This window comes from Bos mutus, chromosome 19 (assembly GCF_027580195.1).
Source record: "Bos mutus isolate GX-2022 chromosome 19, NWIPB_WYAK_1.1, whole genome shotgun sequence".
Classification (NCBI taxonomy): domain Eukaryota; kingdom Metazoa; phylum Chordata; class Mammalia; order Artiodactyla; family Bovidae; genus Bos; species Bos mutus.
In genome coordinates, this window is record NC_091635.1 from 35963240 (window position 1) to 35981871 (window position 18632).

At 41.8% G+C, this 18632-nt stretch overlaps 1 protein-coding gene across 2 annotated transcripts in view; it reads left to right on the top strand.

Moving 5' to 3' along the window:
• Window positions 1–18632, top strand: part of B3GNTL1 (UDP-GlcNAc:betaGal beta-1,3-N-acetylglucosaminyltransferase like 1) — a 108408-nt gene that overhangs the window by 2390 nt on the left and 87386 nt on the right. For both annotated transcript variants that reach the window (XM_070390116.1, XM_070390117.1), the window contains exon 4: window positions 17261–17325. In XM_070390116.1, coding sequence (XP_070246217.1) covers window positions 17261–17325 — 65 coding nt within the window. The remainder of the gene's footprint in view (window positions 1–17260; window positions 17326–18632) is intronic.

The following is an 18632-nucleotide window of genomic DNA, read 5'->3' on the forward strand; positions in this document are numbered from 1 at the left end:
AAGTGTTTTTATTCCTGGTGTGATTGGTCATTATTGATCATTTCTAATTCTTTTTTTTTTTTTTTTTTTGGCTCTACTGGGTCTTTGTTGCTGTGCGTGGACTTTCTCTATTTGTGACCATCAGGGGCTGCTCTTTGCGGTGTACCGGCTTCTCACTGCAGAGGCTTCACTTGTGGAGTATAGGCTCTAGAGCACACGGGCTTTAGTAACTGTGGTCTGTGGGCCCTAGAGCATGGGCTCAGTAGTTGTGGCCCATGGGCTTAGTTGCCTCTCGGCATTTGGGATCTTCCCAGACCAGGGATCAAACCAGTGTCCCCTGCATTTCTAGGCGGATTCTTAACCACTGAACCATCAGGGGAAAAAAAGTGAAAGTTGCTCAGTTGCCTCCAGCTCTTTTCGACCTCATGGACTGTAGCCCACCAGGTTCCTCTGTCCGTGGAGTTCTCCAGGCAAGAACACTGGAGTGGGTAGCCATTCCCTTCTCCAGGGGATCTTCATAAACCCAGGGATTGAACCCAGGTCTCCCGCATTGCGGGTGGACTCTTTACCATCTGAGCCACTAGGAAGCCCTGGACCACCAGGGAAGGCCCCTCTAATTCTTAAAATTCTTTTCTTGTGACATTAGATTTGTTTTTGTCCATTTAAAAAACAATATTCTTGAAGAATCAGCTTTTGGTTTCATTGATTGTTTATATTGTTTTTCTTTTTCCTATTTTGTCTGTTTTCTATTTCCACTCTGAATTGCATGATTTTCTTTTTTTCTGCTTACTTTGGGTTTAATTTATTCTTTTTTGGAATTCTTAAGGTGAAAGCTGAGGTCACTGGTTTGAGACCTTTCTCATTTTCCAAAACAGACATTTAGTGATATAAACTGCCCCCTAAGTATTGCATTAACATCCCACAAATTCTGATATATTGTGTTTTAATTTCATTCAGCTGCAAAATATCTTCTAATTGCTTCCTTTGATTTTTTATTTGATTTATGGATTATTTGAAGTAGAGTATTTAGTTTCCAAATATTTGAGGGATTTTCCAGATATCTTTATGTTATTTATTTCTTATTTTAATTCCTCTGACGTAAGAGAACATACTTTTTTGATGTGAATCTTTTAAGTTTAGTAAGATTTACTTTACAGTCCAGGATAAAGCCTATCTCGGCAAATGTTCTGCGTGCACTTGAGAAGGTTGTGTATTTGCTGGTGTTGGGTGGAGTTCTCTGTAAACACAAATCCAGTTGAACACAGTCTTGTTTAAATCTTATCCTTGCTGATGCAAGGTCTGCTTGTTTTATCAGTTACTGAGAGGGGGTATTGAAATCTCCGACTCTAATTGTAGATTTATTATTCTTTCTTGCTGTTCTCTCATTTTTGGCTTTATGCATTTTAAATTTTACTCTGTTAAAATTTGAGACTGTTGTGAAGAATTGACCCCTCCATCATTATGAATAACCCTCCTAATCTCTGGTAATGTTCTTTGCTCTGAAATGTACTTTGTTTGCCATTAATTTAACTGCTCTGGCTTTATTTTGACTAGTGTTAGCATAGTGTATCTTTTCCATCATTTTTCCCCTTAACCCATTCCTGTCTTTATATTTAAAGGATGCCCCCTTCGTTATAGATTCTTGTAGGGGCTTCCCAGGTGGCGCTAGTGGTAAAGAATCTGCCTGCTAACGTAGGAGATTGAAGAGCCATGAGTTAGATCCCTGGGTCAGGAAGATCCCCTAGAGGAGGGCATGGCAGTGCACTCCAGTATTCTTGCCTGGAGAATCCCATGGCCAGAGGAGCCTGGCGGGCTACAGTCCATAGGGTCACAAAGAGTCAGGCATGACTGAAGCGACTTAGCATACACACACACGTAGACAGCATATGATCATGCTTTTTAAATCCAGTCTGACAATCTCTGCCTTTTAACTGGGATGTTTGCATTAGATACATGTACTGTGATTATTGATGTGGTTAGATCTGAGTCTCTCTTCTTGCTATTATTTTGTTAGTCACATCTATTCTTCACTCCATTTTCCTCTTTTTCTGCCATTGTTTGGATTAATCAAGTGTCTTTTATAACAATGTTATTGAAATATAATTTATACACCACGTAAGTCACCCATCAAAATGTATAATCAAGTTGTTTCTAAGTAGGTTCCCAGATGTGTGCAACCATCACCGCAGTCAATTTCAGAACATTTTCATCACCTCAAAAAGGAGCCCTGCGTCCTTTAGTTGTCACCCTCCATGCCCTATCCCTCCCAGTTCCGTGCAACCATGGACTTACTTTCTGTCTATAGATTTGCCTATTTTGGACATTTCAGATAAACTGAATCATACAATACTTGTGATTTTTGTGACAGGTTTCTTTCATTTTTCAGTGTTTTTAAGGTTTATGTTGAGGCATGTATTAGTACTTCATTCCTTTTTTTGAGAGAATAATATTTAATGGTATAGGTGTACCACATTTTGTTTATCCATTCACCAGTTGAGGCACATTTGGGTTGGTCTACTTTTAGGCTGTTGTAAAGCATGCTAGTGTAAACATTTGTGTATAAATTTTTGTTTGAACGCAGGTTTTCGGTTTCTTTGGGTATATACCTTGTAGTTGTATTGCTGGGTCATATTGTAATTCTTTGTTTTAACATGCTGAGGAACTGCTGAACTATTCTTCACGTCAGCTGCACCATTTTACAATGCCACCAGCCATGTATGAAGGTTCTAGTTTCTCCACATCCTCACAAACACTTCTTATTTTCTGGGTTTATTTTTGTTATGGCCATCCTAGTGGGTATGAAATGGTTTCTCATCTCATTGTAGTTTTTATTTGCTTTTCCCTTCTGACTAATGATATGTAACCTCTTTTTGTGTTTGTGTTGGCCATTTGTGTATCGTCTTTGGAGAAATGTCTGTTCAAGTCATTTTAAAATTTGATTATTTTTTTCTTGTTGAGCTACAAGTTCTTTACATATTCTGGATACTAGACTCTTATCAGATATATGATTTTCAGATATTTTCTTTGGGTTGGGCTGTCTTTGGGTTGTCTTCTCATTCTCCTGAGAATATCCTTTAATGCACAAAAATTATAATTTTGATGAAATCCAATTTATTTTTGGATTTCACCATGTACTTTTGGTGTCATATCTAAAAACTCATTGCCAAATCAAAGTCATGAAGATTTACTCCTTTGTTTTTTTCAAAGAATTTTATAATTTGAGCTTTTCTATGTAGGTCTTTGTTCCATTTTGAGTTCATTTTTTATATAGTGTAAAGTAAGTATAACTTCATTCCTTTACATGTAGATGTTGAGTGGTTCTGACAGTATTTGTTTCAGACTATTCTGTCTTCATCGAAAGTCTTGGTACCCTTTTGAAAATCAGTTCAGTTCAGTTGCTCAGTCATGTCCAACTCTTTAAGACCCCATGGACTGCAGCATGCCAGGCTTCCCTGTCCTTCGCCAACTCCTGGAGCTTACCCAAACTCATGTCCACGATGAGTTAGTGATGTCATCCAACCATCTCAGCCTCTGTCATTCCCTTCTCTTCTTGTCTTCAATCTTTCCCAGCATCAGGGTCTTTTCAAATGAGTCAGTTCTTTGCATCAGGTGGTCAAAGTATTGGAGTTTCAGCTTCAGCATCAGTCCTTCCAATGAATATTCAGGACTGATTTCCTTTACGGTTGACTGGTTGGATCTCCTTGCAGTCCAAGGGACTCTCAAGAGTCTTCTCCAACACCACAGTTCAAAAGCATCCATTCTTCAGCAGTCAGCTTTCTTTATAGTCCAACTCTCACATCCATGCATGACTATTGGGAAAAATGTAGCTTTTACTAGACGGACCTTTGTTGGCAAAGTAATGTCTCTGCTTTCTAATATGCTGTCTAGGTCGGTCATAACTTGTCTTCCAAGGAGCAAGTGTCTTTTAATTTCATGGCTGCAGTCACCATCTGCAGTGATTTTGGAGCCCCCCCCCACCCAAATAAAGTCTGTCACTGTTTACATTGTTTCCCCATCTATTTGCCTTGAAGTCATGGGACCAGATGCCATGATCTTAGTTTTCTGAATGTTGAGTTTTAAGCCAACGTTTTACTTTCCTCTTTCACTTTCATCAAGAGGCTCTTTAGTTCTTTGAAAATTAGTTGCTGGAAATGAATGCAGTTTCTGGACTCTAAAGCCAGTAAGTATCACACTGCTTTGATTACTATAGCTTTGTGATAGGTTTTGATATTGGGAGGTATGAGTCTTTCAACTTTGTTTTCCTTTCTCAAAATTGTTTTAAATTTCATATGAACTTTGGGTGGGCTTCTCAGGTGGCACTAGTCATGAAGAACTCACCTGCCAATGCAGGAGACACGAGTTCGATCTCTGGGTCAGGAAGATTCCCTGGAGGAGGGCATGACAACCCACTCCAGTGTTCTTGCCTGGAGAATCCCATGGACAGAGGAGCCTGGCGGGTTACAGTCCATAGGGTCACAAAGAACTGGACACAACTGGAGTGAGTTAGCATGCACACATCCATGACCCTTAGGATCAGTTTTTCCATGTTTTTAAGAAGGACCATTAGAATTTTGATGAGGGATGGCTTTGAATCTGTAGATCTATTTGGTTTGTAGTATCACTTTGGAGCAGGAAATGGCAACCCACTCCAGTACTCCTGCTTGGAAAATTCCATGGATGGAGGAGCCTAGTTGGCTACAGTCCATGGGGTTGCAAAGAGTCAGACATGACTGAGCGACTTCACTTTCTTTCTTTTTGTAGTTCCTTTTGGAGAAGGAAATGGCAACCCACTCCAGTGTTCTTGCCTGGAGAATCCCATGGACAGAGGGGCCTGGTGGGCTACAGTCTATGGGGTTGCAAAGAGTTGGACACGACTAAGCAACTAACACACATCACTTTAACAGTAGTAAGACTTCCAGTTCGTGAACACAAGAGTGTCTTTCCTTAGGTCTTCTTCGATTTCTTTTATCAATGCTTTGTAACTTTCAAGGTACAAGTATTTCACCTCTTTCTTCAGCATTTGTTTTTTCATTGATCTTGTGAATGGAATTGTCTTTTTAATTTCCTTCTCAGATTGTTCATTGTTAGTGTAAAGGGAAACTGATTGTCCTGCGTGTTGATCTTGTATCCTGAAATTTTGCTGTACTTATTTATTAGCTCTAGAAGTTATTTTGTGTGTGAATTTTTAGGATTTTCTATATTTAAGAACATGTCATCTGCAACTGAAATAGTTTTACTTCTTCCTTTTTAATTGGATGGCTTATTTCTTTTTCTTGCCTAATTGCTCCAGCTAGAACTTGCAGTGTTTAGTAAGAATGGGGAGAGGAGACATCCTTGTCTTGACCCTGATCTTAGGAGGAAAGTTTGTGGTGTTTCACCTTCGAGTATAATGTTAGCTGTGGATTTTTATAAATACGGTTTATAATCATGCTAAAGAAGTTACCTTCAATTGCTAGTTTGTTGACTGTGTTTTTCTTAATCATGAAAGATTTTGTCCATCCTTTTTTCTATATCAGTTGAGATGATCATATAGGTTTTTTTCCTTCAATTCTATGAACGTGATATATTAACATCAATTGATTTCATATGATGAACTACCCTTGCATTACTGGAATAAATCCCACTGGGTCGTAGTGTATAATCTTTCTAATATGCTGCTAGATTTAGTTTGCTAGTATTTTGTTGAAGAGTTCTATAAAGATTCATAAGGGATATTGGTACGTAGTTTTCTTTTCTTTGGATGTATCTGTCTGGCTATAGTATCAAAGTAAGCTGGCTTCATAGAATGAGTTAAGAAGTGTTTTCTTTTCTTCTTCTTTTTTATTTTTGGACAAGTTTGAGAAGGATTGTTGTTAATTCTCTAAATGTTTTGTAGAATTCATTAGTGAAACCATCTGATCCTAGCCTTTTTGTTGGGGGATTTTGATTACTGATTCAGCCTCTGTTTTTGTTATAGGTTTGTTCAGATATTTTATTTCTTCTTGAATTAGTTTCGGTAGTGTGTTTATAGAAATTTGTCCTTTTCATCTAAGTTTCTAATTTGTTGGCATGTAGTTGTTCATAGTATTCAATTATAATCTTTTTAGGCTTCTGTTAAGTTTAGTAGTAATGTGCACACTTTTTTTGGGGCTGTGCTTCACAGCTTGTGGGATCAAACCCACACCCCCTGCAGTGGAAGTGCAGAGTCAACCGCTGGGCCACCAGGGAAGTCCCCCCCGCTTTCATTTTTAACTTTAGTGATTTGAAGCATCTTTGTTCTTAGTGTCGCTAAAGATTTGTCAATGTTGTTGATCTTTTCAAAGAACCAACTTTTGGTTTCATTGAGTCTCACTTTTTTTTTTTTTAAGTCTCTATTTCGTTTTGTCTCTGCTCTGAACCTTTTATTATTTCTTTCCTTCTGCTAACTGTCTGTTTAGTTTGTTCTTCTTTTTCTAGTTCTGTAAGGTGTAAAGTTAGGTTGTTGATTTGAGATCTCTTATGTAGACACTTATAGCTATAAGTTTCCCTCTGAGCACTGATTTTGCAGCCTCCTATAAGTTTTGGTGTGCTGTATTTTTATTCTGGGCTTCTCTGGCAGCTCAGCTGGTAAAGAATCCACCTGCAGTGCAGGAGACCTTGGTTTGATTCCTGGGTTGAGAAGATCTCCTGGAGAAGGGATAGGATACCCACTCTAGTATTCTTGGGCTTTCCTGGTGGCTCAGACAGTAAAGAGTCCATCTGCAATGCGGGAGACCTGGGTTCGATCCCTGGGTGGGGAAGATCCCCTGGAGGAGGGCATGGCACCCCACTCCAGTATTCTTGCCTGGAGAATCCTCATAGACAGAGGAGCCTGGTGGCCTACAGTCCATGGGGTCACAAAGAGTCGGACACGACTGAAGCTACCAAGTACAGCGCGTTAGGTCTTTGAGCATGTGTATAATGGTTGCTTTGAGGTCTTCATTAAATCAAACACATGATGCTCTCACTGGAAGTTCCTGTGCCTTCTTTTTCTTTGGTGTCTGGGTCTTGCTTTCCTGTTTCTTCACTTGTCTCCTAATTTTGTTAGAAACTGGACATAGTAGATAACATGTCCCAGGTTCTGGTTTCCCCTCCGTCTAGGGTTGTTACTCTTACTGACTTGTTTGCTTGTAAAGTGACTGCTTGGATAGTTTTAGTAAAGTCCGCTCCCCTGTGGCTGCAGTGTGAAACCTGTAATGCTCTGTCTCAGGAGTGCCATGCCGGGCGTGCCCATAGTCATCCTGAGGGGGCAGCGGTGTGGGCTGGCCTCTCTTTCCCTGACCACACCCAGCTGTCAAGCTCCACTGATTGCTGACTGCTTTACTGTTTTCAGCGATACCTAGGGGCATAAGAATAATTCAAGTGAATTCAAGCTCCTTCAAAGGAATAGTTCTTGAGGTCAGTGTTTAAAGTTTGTTCTGACACCGGGAGGGCTCTTCCCAGCTGTCTCTTACCAGTTTATGTTTGACAAACTAGTCGTCCCACAGCTTAACCTGTATTGTTGATGAATCTATCCGTCGCTCTTTGGAAGAAAAGCTGTGATTTCCTCTTCCAGCTGCCTTTACTTCTGTTTTGAGTGTACCCTAGGGCTTAAACTTCGCACCCTACTGCAAGTGAAGTAGGGGAAGGGCAGCAACCCTTTATCTCTCTTCATATGAACCCCCTACCCCACAAGCCAGGGCAAGGGCATTTGGGTCCCCAGTTTTCTTGGTGATACCACACCCAAGGTAGACAGAGCATACAGTGCAGCATGGGGGCTGGTGGGAAAAGGGGGTCCCACTTTTCGACTGCTCTTGCCTGGGCCTCACCCTCAGCAGCAGGTACCTGGGGTCAAGACGAGAAATGTCGATGCCCGATCTCTTCCAGGAAAACAGCTTTTGACAGGCCAAGCAGAAGAGGGAAGCTTGTATTTTTGGCTATATCTGTCTAGGGTGGGTTTCCGCCTTAGGGGGAGGGAAGGAGCAGATCTCAGCTCAAATATCTTGTTGTTGTTGTTCAGTCGCTCAGTTGTGTCCAACTCTTTGAGACCCGATGGACTGTAGCGTGGACTGCAGCCAGACTTCTCTGTCCTTCACCATCTTTTGGAGTTTGTTCAGACCCATGCCCATTGTCTTCAGTGATGGCATCCAGTCATCTCATCCTCTAACGCCCTCTTTTCCTGCCTTCGATCTTTCCTAGGATTCAGGCTCCTTTCCAGTAAGTTGGCTCTTTGCATCATGTGGCCACAGTATTGGAGCTTCAGCTTCGGCATCAGTACTTCCAGTGAATATTCAGGGTTGATTTCCTTTAGGATGACTGTTTTGATCTCCTTGCAGTCCTAGAGACTCTCAAGAGTCTTCTCTAGCACCACAGTTCAAAAACATCAATTCTTTGGCACTCAGCTTTCTTTATAGTCCAACTCTCACATCCATGCATGACTACTGGAAAAACCATAGTTTTGACTAGATGGACTTTTGTTGGCAAAGTTATGTCTCTGCTTTTTAACATGCTGTCTAGGTTGGTCATAGCTTTTCTTCCAAAGAGCAAGCGTCTTTTAGTTTCATGGTTGAAGTCACCATCCACAGAGATTTTGGAGCCCCAGAAAATAAAGCCTGTCACTGTTTCCCCATCTATTTGCCATGAAGTGGTGGGACTGGATGCCTCCATCTTCGTTTTTTGAATGTTGAGTTTTAAGCCAGCTTTTTCACTCTCCTCTTTTACCTTTATCAACAGGCTGTTTAGTTCCTGTTCCCTTTCTGCCATAAGGGTAGTGTCGTCTGCATATCTGAAGTTTTTGATATTACTATTATTGAGTTTTAGTAGATTTTCTTGAATAATTTTTTTTTTCATTTGCTTGGTGCCCTTAGGGCCATTTCCAGAGACTGTAAATGGTTGGGTTTTTAAAAATAAGTTTCACCAGTTTTGCTGGCAAGCAGCTGTGGAGCTCTGCTTACTATCATACCAGCTCAATAAAAATTCCTTATGGTTCTTCTTCATCTTCTTTGTTGGCTTATTAGTTACAGTTCCCTTTTTTGCTGTTTTAATGGTTGATTTGAGTTTATAGTATATACAACTTAGCAAGTTCAATCCCTCAAATGTGTGTAGAACTTCATGTATAGTGTGAGAACTGGACAGTGCACGTCCATTTCTCCCTTCCTACCTTTTTTGAGGCTGTTGTCATGCATCCTACTTTTATATGTGCTGTAGACCCCACAAATGCTGGTATTAACTTAGTTTAAACAGTCAATCATTTTTTTAAGGGATTGAAATAATAAGAAAGAAAATTACTCATTTACTCATTAATTATGGTTTTCAGTGCTCTTCATTTCTTTGAATTGAACCAGATGCCCATCTGCTTTTCCTTCTGCCTGAAGGACTTTTCAAAACATTTCTTGCAGTGATGGTCTGTTGGCAATGAATTCTTACACCTTTCGTATGTCTTTATCTGGTGCATTTGAGTGTTGGCTGGTGAATCCTGTGATGATGAAATTTCATCACAAGCTTTATTATCCTTCCTTTAGTCCATGAGAAGGAAATGGCAGCCCACTCCAGTACTCTTGCCTGGAAAATCCCATGGATGGAGGAGCGTGGTAGGCTGTAGTCCATGGGGTCGCAAAGAGTCGGACTCGACTGAGCGACTTCACTTCTGCCCCCAGAGCCCTTCCCCATTCAGGTGAGCCTGTCTCTTAGGTAACCTGCCTGTACTGCTTTTGCCTTCCTCCCTTTTCTTCCCTTCTGTTCGTCCTTCTATCTTACTCTGTTCCTTTTCAGAGTGGACGGGGAGAAGAGAAGGGGAGGCCTTAGGTGGCTGGTCTTGTGTATTTGTGGGAGCAGCTTCTCCCATCCTGTGCTGCCTCCTGAACCTGCAGTTCTTGTGCTTCGCAGAGATGGAGGGACGGGTGGGCAGTCAGCTCACCAAACAGCAGTGGGTGGAGGAAAGACCACAGTGCAGAAGTTCTTGCCAAGCAAGGCCCCAAATTGTGGTGCTGGGTTTCCTTCCACACTGGCGTCCGACCTCTTTCTGTCTCCTCTTGAGGCTCCTACAGTTTTTCAGTTGGGTGTTCAGAGCCTTGTGATCTCTTGATCCAGGTGTTAACTTGGGTAGAGAGGGAAGACTCCCAGTTTCTTTGGTTCCCTGTCATATCCAATGCCAACAGTTTATCACATTATCTTGGATTTTCTAGTTAGGCAATCTAATCCTGAATAAATATTTTAATTTTGTTTCTTTATTTCTAATTTATTCTTTATTTTCATAAGTAGTATTGGGGTAGGAAGTCTAGAAGAACAATGTGGGATCACATTAACTAGTCCTTTTATTGTGCTGGCTTAGTGGAAATGTTTGTAGTGTTTCTGTGCTACAAGCATGATATTTACTATTGCTTTCTGATAGATACTTTTATCAGGTACCTTGAGATCTCTAATTTTGTAAGCCTTCAGAAAATGAGGTGTGAGTATAGAATTTAGTTAAATGTCTTTTAGATATCTGTTAAGGTGATTGTTTTTTTCTTTCCTCCTAACGTTTTTATTGTGGTGAATTACATTAATATTTTTCTTAATAATGAATCACTCTTACAGTGCCAAAATTAATCAACAGTGACAGTATAGTGTTTTTATGCAATGAAATTGATCAGCTTTCTTAAGGATTTTTACATCTGTGTACATAGAGAACATTGGTTTGTAGTTTTCTTGTGTGAGTTACATGTCTGGCTCCATCTGGGGCTTGATAATGTAGCTTCGTAAGAGCAATGACTGCATAGAACATTTCAGCCCCCCTTTGTTTCAACCTCCCCAATAAACTAGCTTCCAGCCTGCATTTAGATGGCAGGAAAACCATTTACTTATTTTCATGAATAAATGTCTGCTTTGACTAATTGCAGATATTTTTAAAATAAAGAAAATGTGGTTAAAAAAAAAGTAGACGTATAGGAAAGTCTGCAATGAAATGTAAAAGCCCCACACCCAGGGAGCAGCCAGTGTGTTTTAGTTCCTACTGGATTTATTTAACTCACAGAATCAGTTGATACTTGCTATGAAAGAGGAAACATTTAACCCACTGAAGGGACTTCACACTTCCCTTTCTCTTTTTTCCTCCCTCAGAGTTTTAGTTTGTTATATTTATATTGTCAGTGTTTATAATCTTCACATTCTGTTCTATAATTCTTGTTATTTTATATACTTGATTAATAAGTTGATTCCAACAGCTTAAACCTTGTGAAAACAGCAGTAGTGGTTTTTAAAATAAGTGACTGTTCTTCACTGCAGACCACCTAGCGGATTAGACTTGGAAGAGGAACTGAAATGAATCTGCTGCTAACCCCGTGCTGCACACTGAGGGGATTCCCAGGTGCCAAGATCTATGGAGCCTTTAAAAAACCTTCTGCTTTATTCCCTTCTATTTATATGCACGTGCCACCGTTTGTTTTTTTCCCTTCGCTTTTTATTTAGTTTTCTTTTTAATATGTTCCTTTTTCATTTCTCTGGAATATTTCTTCAAGTAGTTTTTCCATATCTGGTATGTGGATGGTAAAATATTCAGGGTATTTACATGTCTGAAAATGTCTTTATTTTGTACTATGGTTATTTGACAGTTTAGCTGTGTATAAAATTCTAGGTGGAAAGTATTTTTCCTTAGAATTTTGGAGTAATTGCCTCATTATCTTCTGGTGTCCGCTGATTCTAGTAAGAAATCTTATGTCAGTCTGATTCTTATTATTTTAAAGATATCTTTTCTGAAAGTGTGTAAGGTTTTTCTCTTTATGTTTTGAGTTTTGAAATTTCATGAAGCTGGGTCAAGATGGGGTAGTTTCTTCATTTACCCTCTTTTCTGTACAGAATGATTAGCTTTGCATTCTTAGCCTTAATTGTAATCTATTGTGCTTCCAGTAGTTTGACTTTACAATTTTCATGTAAAACTTGAGAATAAGTTTATATGCCTGCACAGACTGCTAGAACTGGAGGTGGAGGCAGGACGGATGATAAGACTGGCTGGCAGACAGGTTCCTATAAGTTTTAGGAGTCGTGTCTTTCTTTAATTTTGGCTGCATGTTAGAATAGTCTAGCGGGCTTTAGGAAACCTGATGCCCAAGTCCTACCCTAAGATTTTCTTGTGTAATTTGTCCGGGGTACAGACATAGCAGGGGATTTGTAAAGAATCTTCCCAAGAGATACTGAGGTGCTAAGCTAAGTCGCTTCAGTCGTGTCCGACTCTATGTGACCCCATAGACAGCAGCCCACCAGGCTCCCCCGTCCCTGGGATTCTCCAGGCAAGAACACTGGAGTGGGTTGCCATTTCCTTCTCCAATGCAGGAAAGTGAAAAAGTGAAGGTGAAGTCGCTCAGTCGTGTCCGACTCTTCTCGACCCCATGGACTGCAGCCTACCAGGCTCCTCCATCCATGGGAGTTTCCAGGCAAGAGTACTGGAGTGGGGTGCCATTGCCTTCTCTGACTGAGGTGCATCCACTCCTTTAAAACCCTCAGGAATGTGCAGCTTCACTCTATGGTGGGCTTGGTCCTGAGGGAGTCTTGTTAGGTCCTGACACAGCTGAAGGTTTGGGGTCCTCCTGGAATAGTCCTCAGATGAGATCCAAGGGGGTGTTCGCTTTGAGATCCCATTCGGACCCAGTGGGTGACTTGCCAACACACAGGCTCGCCGCTGCTCAGATCCTTTCCTGGTGAGGGGGTCAGTAGGGTTTGGGTCAGGACTGGAGCATTCAGGATAGCTCTCAGGGGAAAGGTGTGAGTGGGAGAGATAGTCCTGCTCTCTCTACACCTCTTGTCCTGTAAGCCCCCTTCTCATCTTCCTGCTTTCTCTCTGGTCCTTTCTTCCAGCGCTGGGTGGTCAGGGGACTATGTCACTTTCACTTGATGATTCTTGCTTGTGCCCCTTGCAAGTTCACGTGGTTCTCACCTGAGTTCCGGGAGGACTGTGTTGCTACCCCTGGGGGACTTGCTGATTTACCTGGAGTTCATCCCCGACCCCCGAGTTGAGCTCTCTGAGGCCTGCCCTCTAACGGGTTTAAACATCCCTGAACACTAGCTCTTAAGGAATATGGTGCACTGTTCTGTGAAGTGCGCTTATCCTCCCACCGAGGGCAACCAGGACCAGTGCCCTTTGCTTTGCCTTTTGTAGCTTCCAGCCAGTATTTTTATTTTTGTTTCTTGGGTGAATTCACCCTTCACAAGTAAAGGGTGAATGTTGGTGAAGGTGAGTTAAGAAACAGTTGGACTTTTGCGAATGAAACAAACTTCTCTCCCAAAATATGCTCCCCTGCCCTGCCTTGTGTTCCTCACAAATAGCAGCCAGTGCCCTCTACCTAGGAAAGCAGAAAACTGTAGAAAATATTTTAGAAAAAAATTAAAAATCAGAAATAATTTTAAAATCTTGGTCCTTTAAAAGAAGAAAGCTCTCTCTTTTTTTTTTTTTCCTCCTTTTAGAAGGTTCCTATGGAAAGACTGTGTTGTTTGACATTGCACAGTGACCGCATGCAGAGGTGCCTTTTGGTGGGTGAGGGCGCCACGGTTGGGTCCACTGCACCCAACCTATGCCTTGACTTCCTTCTTTGTGAACCAGCCGTATCAGTAGTGCCCATGTGGGTGTTGGCAGGCACAGGACAAGCTGATGGGAGCAGGGATCCAGAAGAGGCCACATGTGGTGGGCCCTCAAGGAGTCTAGCAGCTGTTCGGTTATTGTCTTCTTCCTCCTCCTCCTCTTCATCATCTCGTGCACATTTTTAATATATCCCCCCAAATATTTCTTGTTTTCATTATCTTTAGTCTGTTAGAAATTGTTTATAAATCAGTTATTGTGGAACATCTGTTTCAACTTCCTTCTGAAACCTGCCGAAGAATTGATACTTTTGAACTGCGGTGTTGGAGAAGACTCTTGAGAGTCTCTTGGACTACAAGGAGATCCAGCCAGTCAATCCTAAAGGAAATCAGTCCTGAATCTTCATTGATTCTGAAGCTGAAGCTCCAGTGCTTTGGCCACCTGATGTATAGAGCTGACTCACTGGAAAAGACCCTGCTGCTGGGAAGGATAGAAGGGAGGAGTAGAAGGGGATGACAGAGAATGAGATGGTTGGATGGCATCACCGATTCAACGGATGTGAGTTTGAGCAAGCTCTGGGAGATGGTGAAGGACAGGGAAGCCTGGCGTGCTGCAGTCCATGGGATGGCAGAGTCAGACACGACTGAGCGACTGAACAGCAACAACTATGAACAACCTTTGAAGATTTTTTAAAATCAGGATTTTTTAAAACCAGTTAGTGGGACTGTCACAGATTTCAAAGAACCACAGGTATAACAAGCAAGCAAAGGAAAAGCACAGAAGGGGAGGCAGGGGCCTGCCTCCTGACCCCTGGGGATGGATTAGTAGCTAGAGCTGAATCTCCATCGTCACTGCAAAGCAAGGCAGGCCCAGAGAGAGAGCACATGGAATCAAAACGAAAAAAAACGGAAGAGACTTTTCATAATCACTTGGAAATCAGCAAGAAAGTGGTTTTATTGGCATTGGGTTTTAGAAGGGGAAAAACTGACCCCAAGAATTTGGATCTTGCATATTTTGCATCTTCCATAGTGGAATGAGAGTAAATTAAGGGCATTTTGATGACCCCTGTGATTGGTTGTATAATCTCTACTTTAAAAGCAAGTTTTGTTTTTTTTTAAAAAGCAAGTTTTATCTTTCATAATATGCTTTTTATAGAGTAGATATAACTTGAGCCACATCACCTTTGTATATATTCTATCAATAACAAAAAAGTAAATTGTAATATTGTGAAGAAATGATTCTGCTGTCTCTTTAAGGTTGGATAAGGCGAATTCGTGGGAATCCTGTGTTACACATTAATAAAATGGAGTTAATTTGATTATGTCTGAAAGGACACATTTTCCTATAATAATATTTTCTTAAATAGGCAATGTTATATCGACTATTGGATACTGTAGATCCAAAGTATCTATTTTGAGAAGTGTTGGGTATTTAAATTGGGTTAAGATTCATTTACTATTATTTCATATCATAATAGAGCAAAACATTTCTTAATAATGTGATCACTTGCTAAAATTGAAGTAAAACACAATCCCACCCTCTTCTCTCCAAGAGTAAGGAATGTTAATATCTCACCGAGGCGGGAGTTTTTCCTGCTGTGACCATGACAACCGACTCCCCTCACAAAGGGACAGGCCTCCCCAAACATCAGGCCCTGGCACAAACATTTGACTTTTCAAGGCAATAATATTAAAGCAAATTCCTTATCTTTGCCAAACACAAGACTCATCGTGAGAAACTTTCAACTTCCTTGGTAGATGTGTTTTCCTTCATTACCCAAATTCTTGGGGTCAGTTTTTCCCCTTCTAAAACCCAATGCCAATAAAACCACTTTCTTGCTGATTTCCAAGTGATTATGAAAAGTCTCTTCCCGTTTTTTTTCGTTTTGATTCCATGTGCTCTCTCTCTGGGCCTGCCTTGCTTTGCAGTGACGATGGAGATTCAGCTCTAGCTACTAATCCATCCCCAGGGGTCAGGAGGCAGGCCCCTGCCTCCCCTTCTGTGCTTTTCCTTTGCTTGCTTGTTATACCTGTGGTTCTTTGAAATCTGTGACAGTCCCACTAACTGGTTTGGGTTGGCCAAGCTTTAGGATTAACACTGGAAATTAAGGTGCTACCTCACGTGATAATAGCCAGACACTGCTCTGGGTCATACCCTTTGACGCCCTGCAAGAGGGCCGAGGTCCATCCTTGTGGCTGCAGTGCGATTTGCTCCAGAGCGCGGCCGAGTAACGGGAGGGACCTGCTTTCTCCTCCTGCTCCCCTTACTGCAGAAAACTGGGGAGCACCTGGGGTGAGGCCTGGGGCAGACCTTTGCTGGTGTCCCCTGGGATGGCCACAGTCTTCAGGTCATCTCAGCTTTGAGTCAAAGGGATTTATTGTTTTAATTCTGCACACACCTGTTGTGCTTTGTGTGACTTTCCAGGGTGGCACCAAATCTAAGTGTCTCTGTAATGCAATTAGGGTACCAGAACCTCTTTTCTAGGGAGGTGGGAATTGTGCCCCTCAAAGGCCCCTTGGCTCCTTCTTTGGGACTCAGTGCCTCCTCTAACCTGCCCTGCCCTCGGCTTGCAGACCGGGCCTGCTGTGTATTGATTTCTGCGCTCTGTTCCTGTTCTGAAGCCTTTCCTAGCTGCCCTCCCTGCGAGTGCTGTCTGTGCTCCCCATGCGGCTCACTGCCCAGTCCATCACTCGGAACCTCATTCTCTGAATTTAAACTCATGTTGCCTCTCTGACCCCCTCTGCCATGGTCTCATCTCCTCTCCATAAGCCTCCCTAGTGCTTCCCACTGTTCATTTGGCACCTTACATAGGTTTTCGGTTACCTCTCTTTCCACCTCAGTTGTAATCTCTTTGAAGATGAGGATTTTAAACCATTTATTAAAATGTAATATCCATGTAGGAAAGTACACCTATCATCAAAGTACAGCTCAGTTATTTTTCCACAAACTGAACACACCCTGCAGCCAGCTCCCTGAGGCAGAGCTGACCTCACCGGCCCTGGAAGCCCCCCCATCCCCGGGCACCGCTTCCTTGATTTCCAGGCACAGGTGAATCTGCAGCCTTTGTTCTCCACGTGCTGTCCTGGTGCTCAGCAGTGCAAGTGGCGCCGGCTCTGTGTGCGGCCAGGATGTTCATACACGTGGTCTAGTTTCTATTCCGTGAGGGGTTCTTGTGCCAGTCACGTCTTGGTGAAGTTGGGTCTGCACCTCCTGGGGGAGCTGGGGGGTCCCAGGACGTGTAGGAAGAGTGGACACTGACAGGGCCTGTAACTCATCCCCGGAACAGGTGTTCAGTGAAATCTGTGCCCCTGAAGCGTCTAGTCCAATGAGCTGCTTTACCAGCCGATCCCTCTTGTGTTTGTGGCCCCATCTGTCAGGTAACTGTATTGTGACTTTTATCAGCAGAGGCTTTAGAGAAAGTGTTTCTGCCAGTTCTATTCAAGTCCTTCCATTCAGGGACATTGTAATTTTGTGTTTTAAAAATACTCCCCAGGGTTACCTTAGTGCTGTGCTGGATAGATGTTTGCCGGCTTTGTTTTCCTTCTGTGAGCACGTTCTGCCTTAACACCAGTACTGGGTGGACTGTTGTCTGTCGTCATTGTATTTACTGCGTCAGTTTCATCTAAATTGGTCTGAGTTTTTACTTGGCAGTGAGGAGTGTTCCTAGCTTTCCTACCGTGTACATCGCAGTAAGTTTTATGCAAGAGAATCCACTAAAACTGAGTTCTAAAAGAGCTTTTCCTTTTCTCTTTTAAACAGTCGGATATTCTAAAAATCAAGCAGTAGCACAGAGCTCAGGGTCTTACCTTTGCTTCTTGGATGCGGTAAGTAACTGTTTTATTTAAAATGTCTGACTATATGTTGGTTCAGTAATTAAGAGATATTACATTTTAGTGTAGTTCTTTAAAATCATTGTTCTAATATGTTGCAATCAGTCTCTAACGTTGGCAAGTTGTTTCAATGTAACTGCTGTAGCACCTGTTGAGGGGATTGATTTTTGATAAATGGGGTTACATAAAAGCAGAAAATTGCACAACAGAGAAACATATAAACAAAGTGAAGATAAACTAAGGAGATGTTGACAGATAACAATACTTAGAAGATTAATAGCCTTTAATAGAACTAATTCATGCAAGTTGGTGAGAAAACACAGAGTAATGAGTAGTAGATAAACAGAAAAGGACAGGAGTAGAGACTTTCAGAGGCAGATATGCAAGCAATGATTTTTAAAGATGTTACATCATTTGTGATCAAACACAAATTGAATTAGTTTGGTGCTATGTTTAAAAATGAAATTTAAACATGTAGTGTTTGGAAATGCCGTGTGAACTGGTAGCGTTGACAGCATAATTTTGCATTTTGTATTAAGAACTTTAAAAAGGCTTATGCTCTGGACCCTGAATTTCACTCTAGGTATCCTTGAAATTCTGAAAAAGATATATGTACAAAGAAGCTCTAGTGTTATTAATTATAATGGAAAATTAATTAATGGAAACAAGTTAATACTGGACAGGAGAGTAATGGTGAAGTGAACTGTGGTCAATCTGTATGAGAAAATTACTGTAATGTTCATAAAGAATTTTTAATAACATGACAAATGATGATTGTGAGTGAAAAAAGAACCCATGATTGTATGTGTTGTGTATACTCATGTGTAGATTTTCTCTTTAGTGGCACTCTGAGAACATTTATCTGTAGGCAGTCTTCCTTGGGCCCCTCCAGGCCTGGGGGTGCAGGGTGGGCTGCACTCCTTTTGTCTGACCTCTGCCCCTGGGGCTCCTTTTCCTCTATTTCTGTTTGTTTCGTTTCTTTGAGTTTTGATCTTTGTGGTTTTACATCTGGATTCATCCTGGTGCTCCACCTCTGACACCTGAAATTGGAACCTGGGCTCCATACTTGCAACCCTTCACTTCTCTGAAGTGCAACGTAAGACAGTTGTTTTCTTCTCGTGACAGCTGTGTGGTGTCCCGTAGGTTCTGAGCAGAAATCTTAGCTTGTTTTCCAGTGTCCACGGTAATTCCTTTCCCTCTTTGTGAACGTAGGTCCCCAGGTCATAGGGGCACAGAACTGGATGAACCCGACCCTGGGTTCAGGACGCATCCTGGTTGCTGGGCTGGGCCTCCGTCTCCTC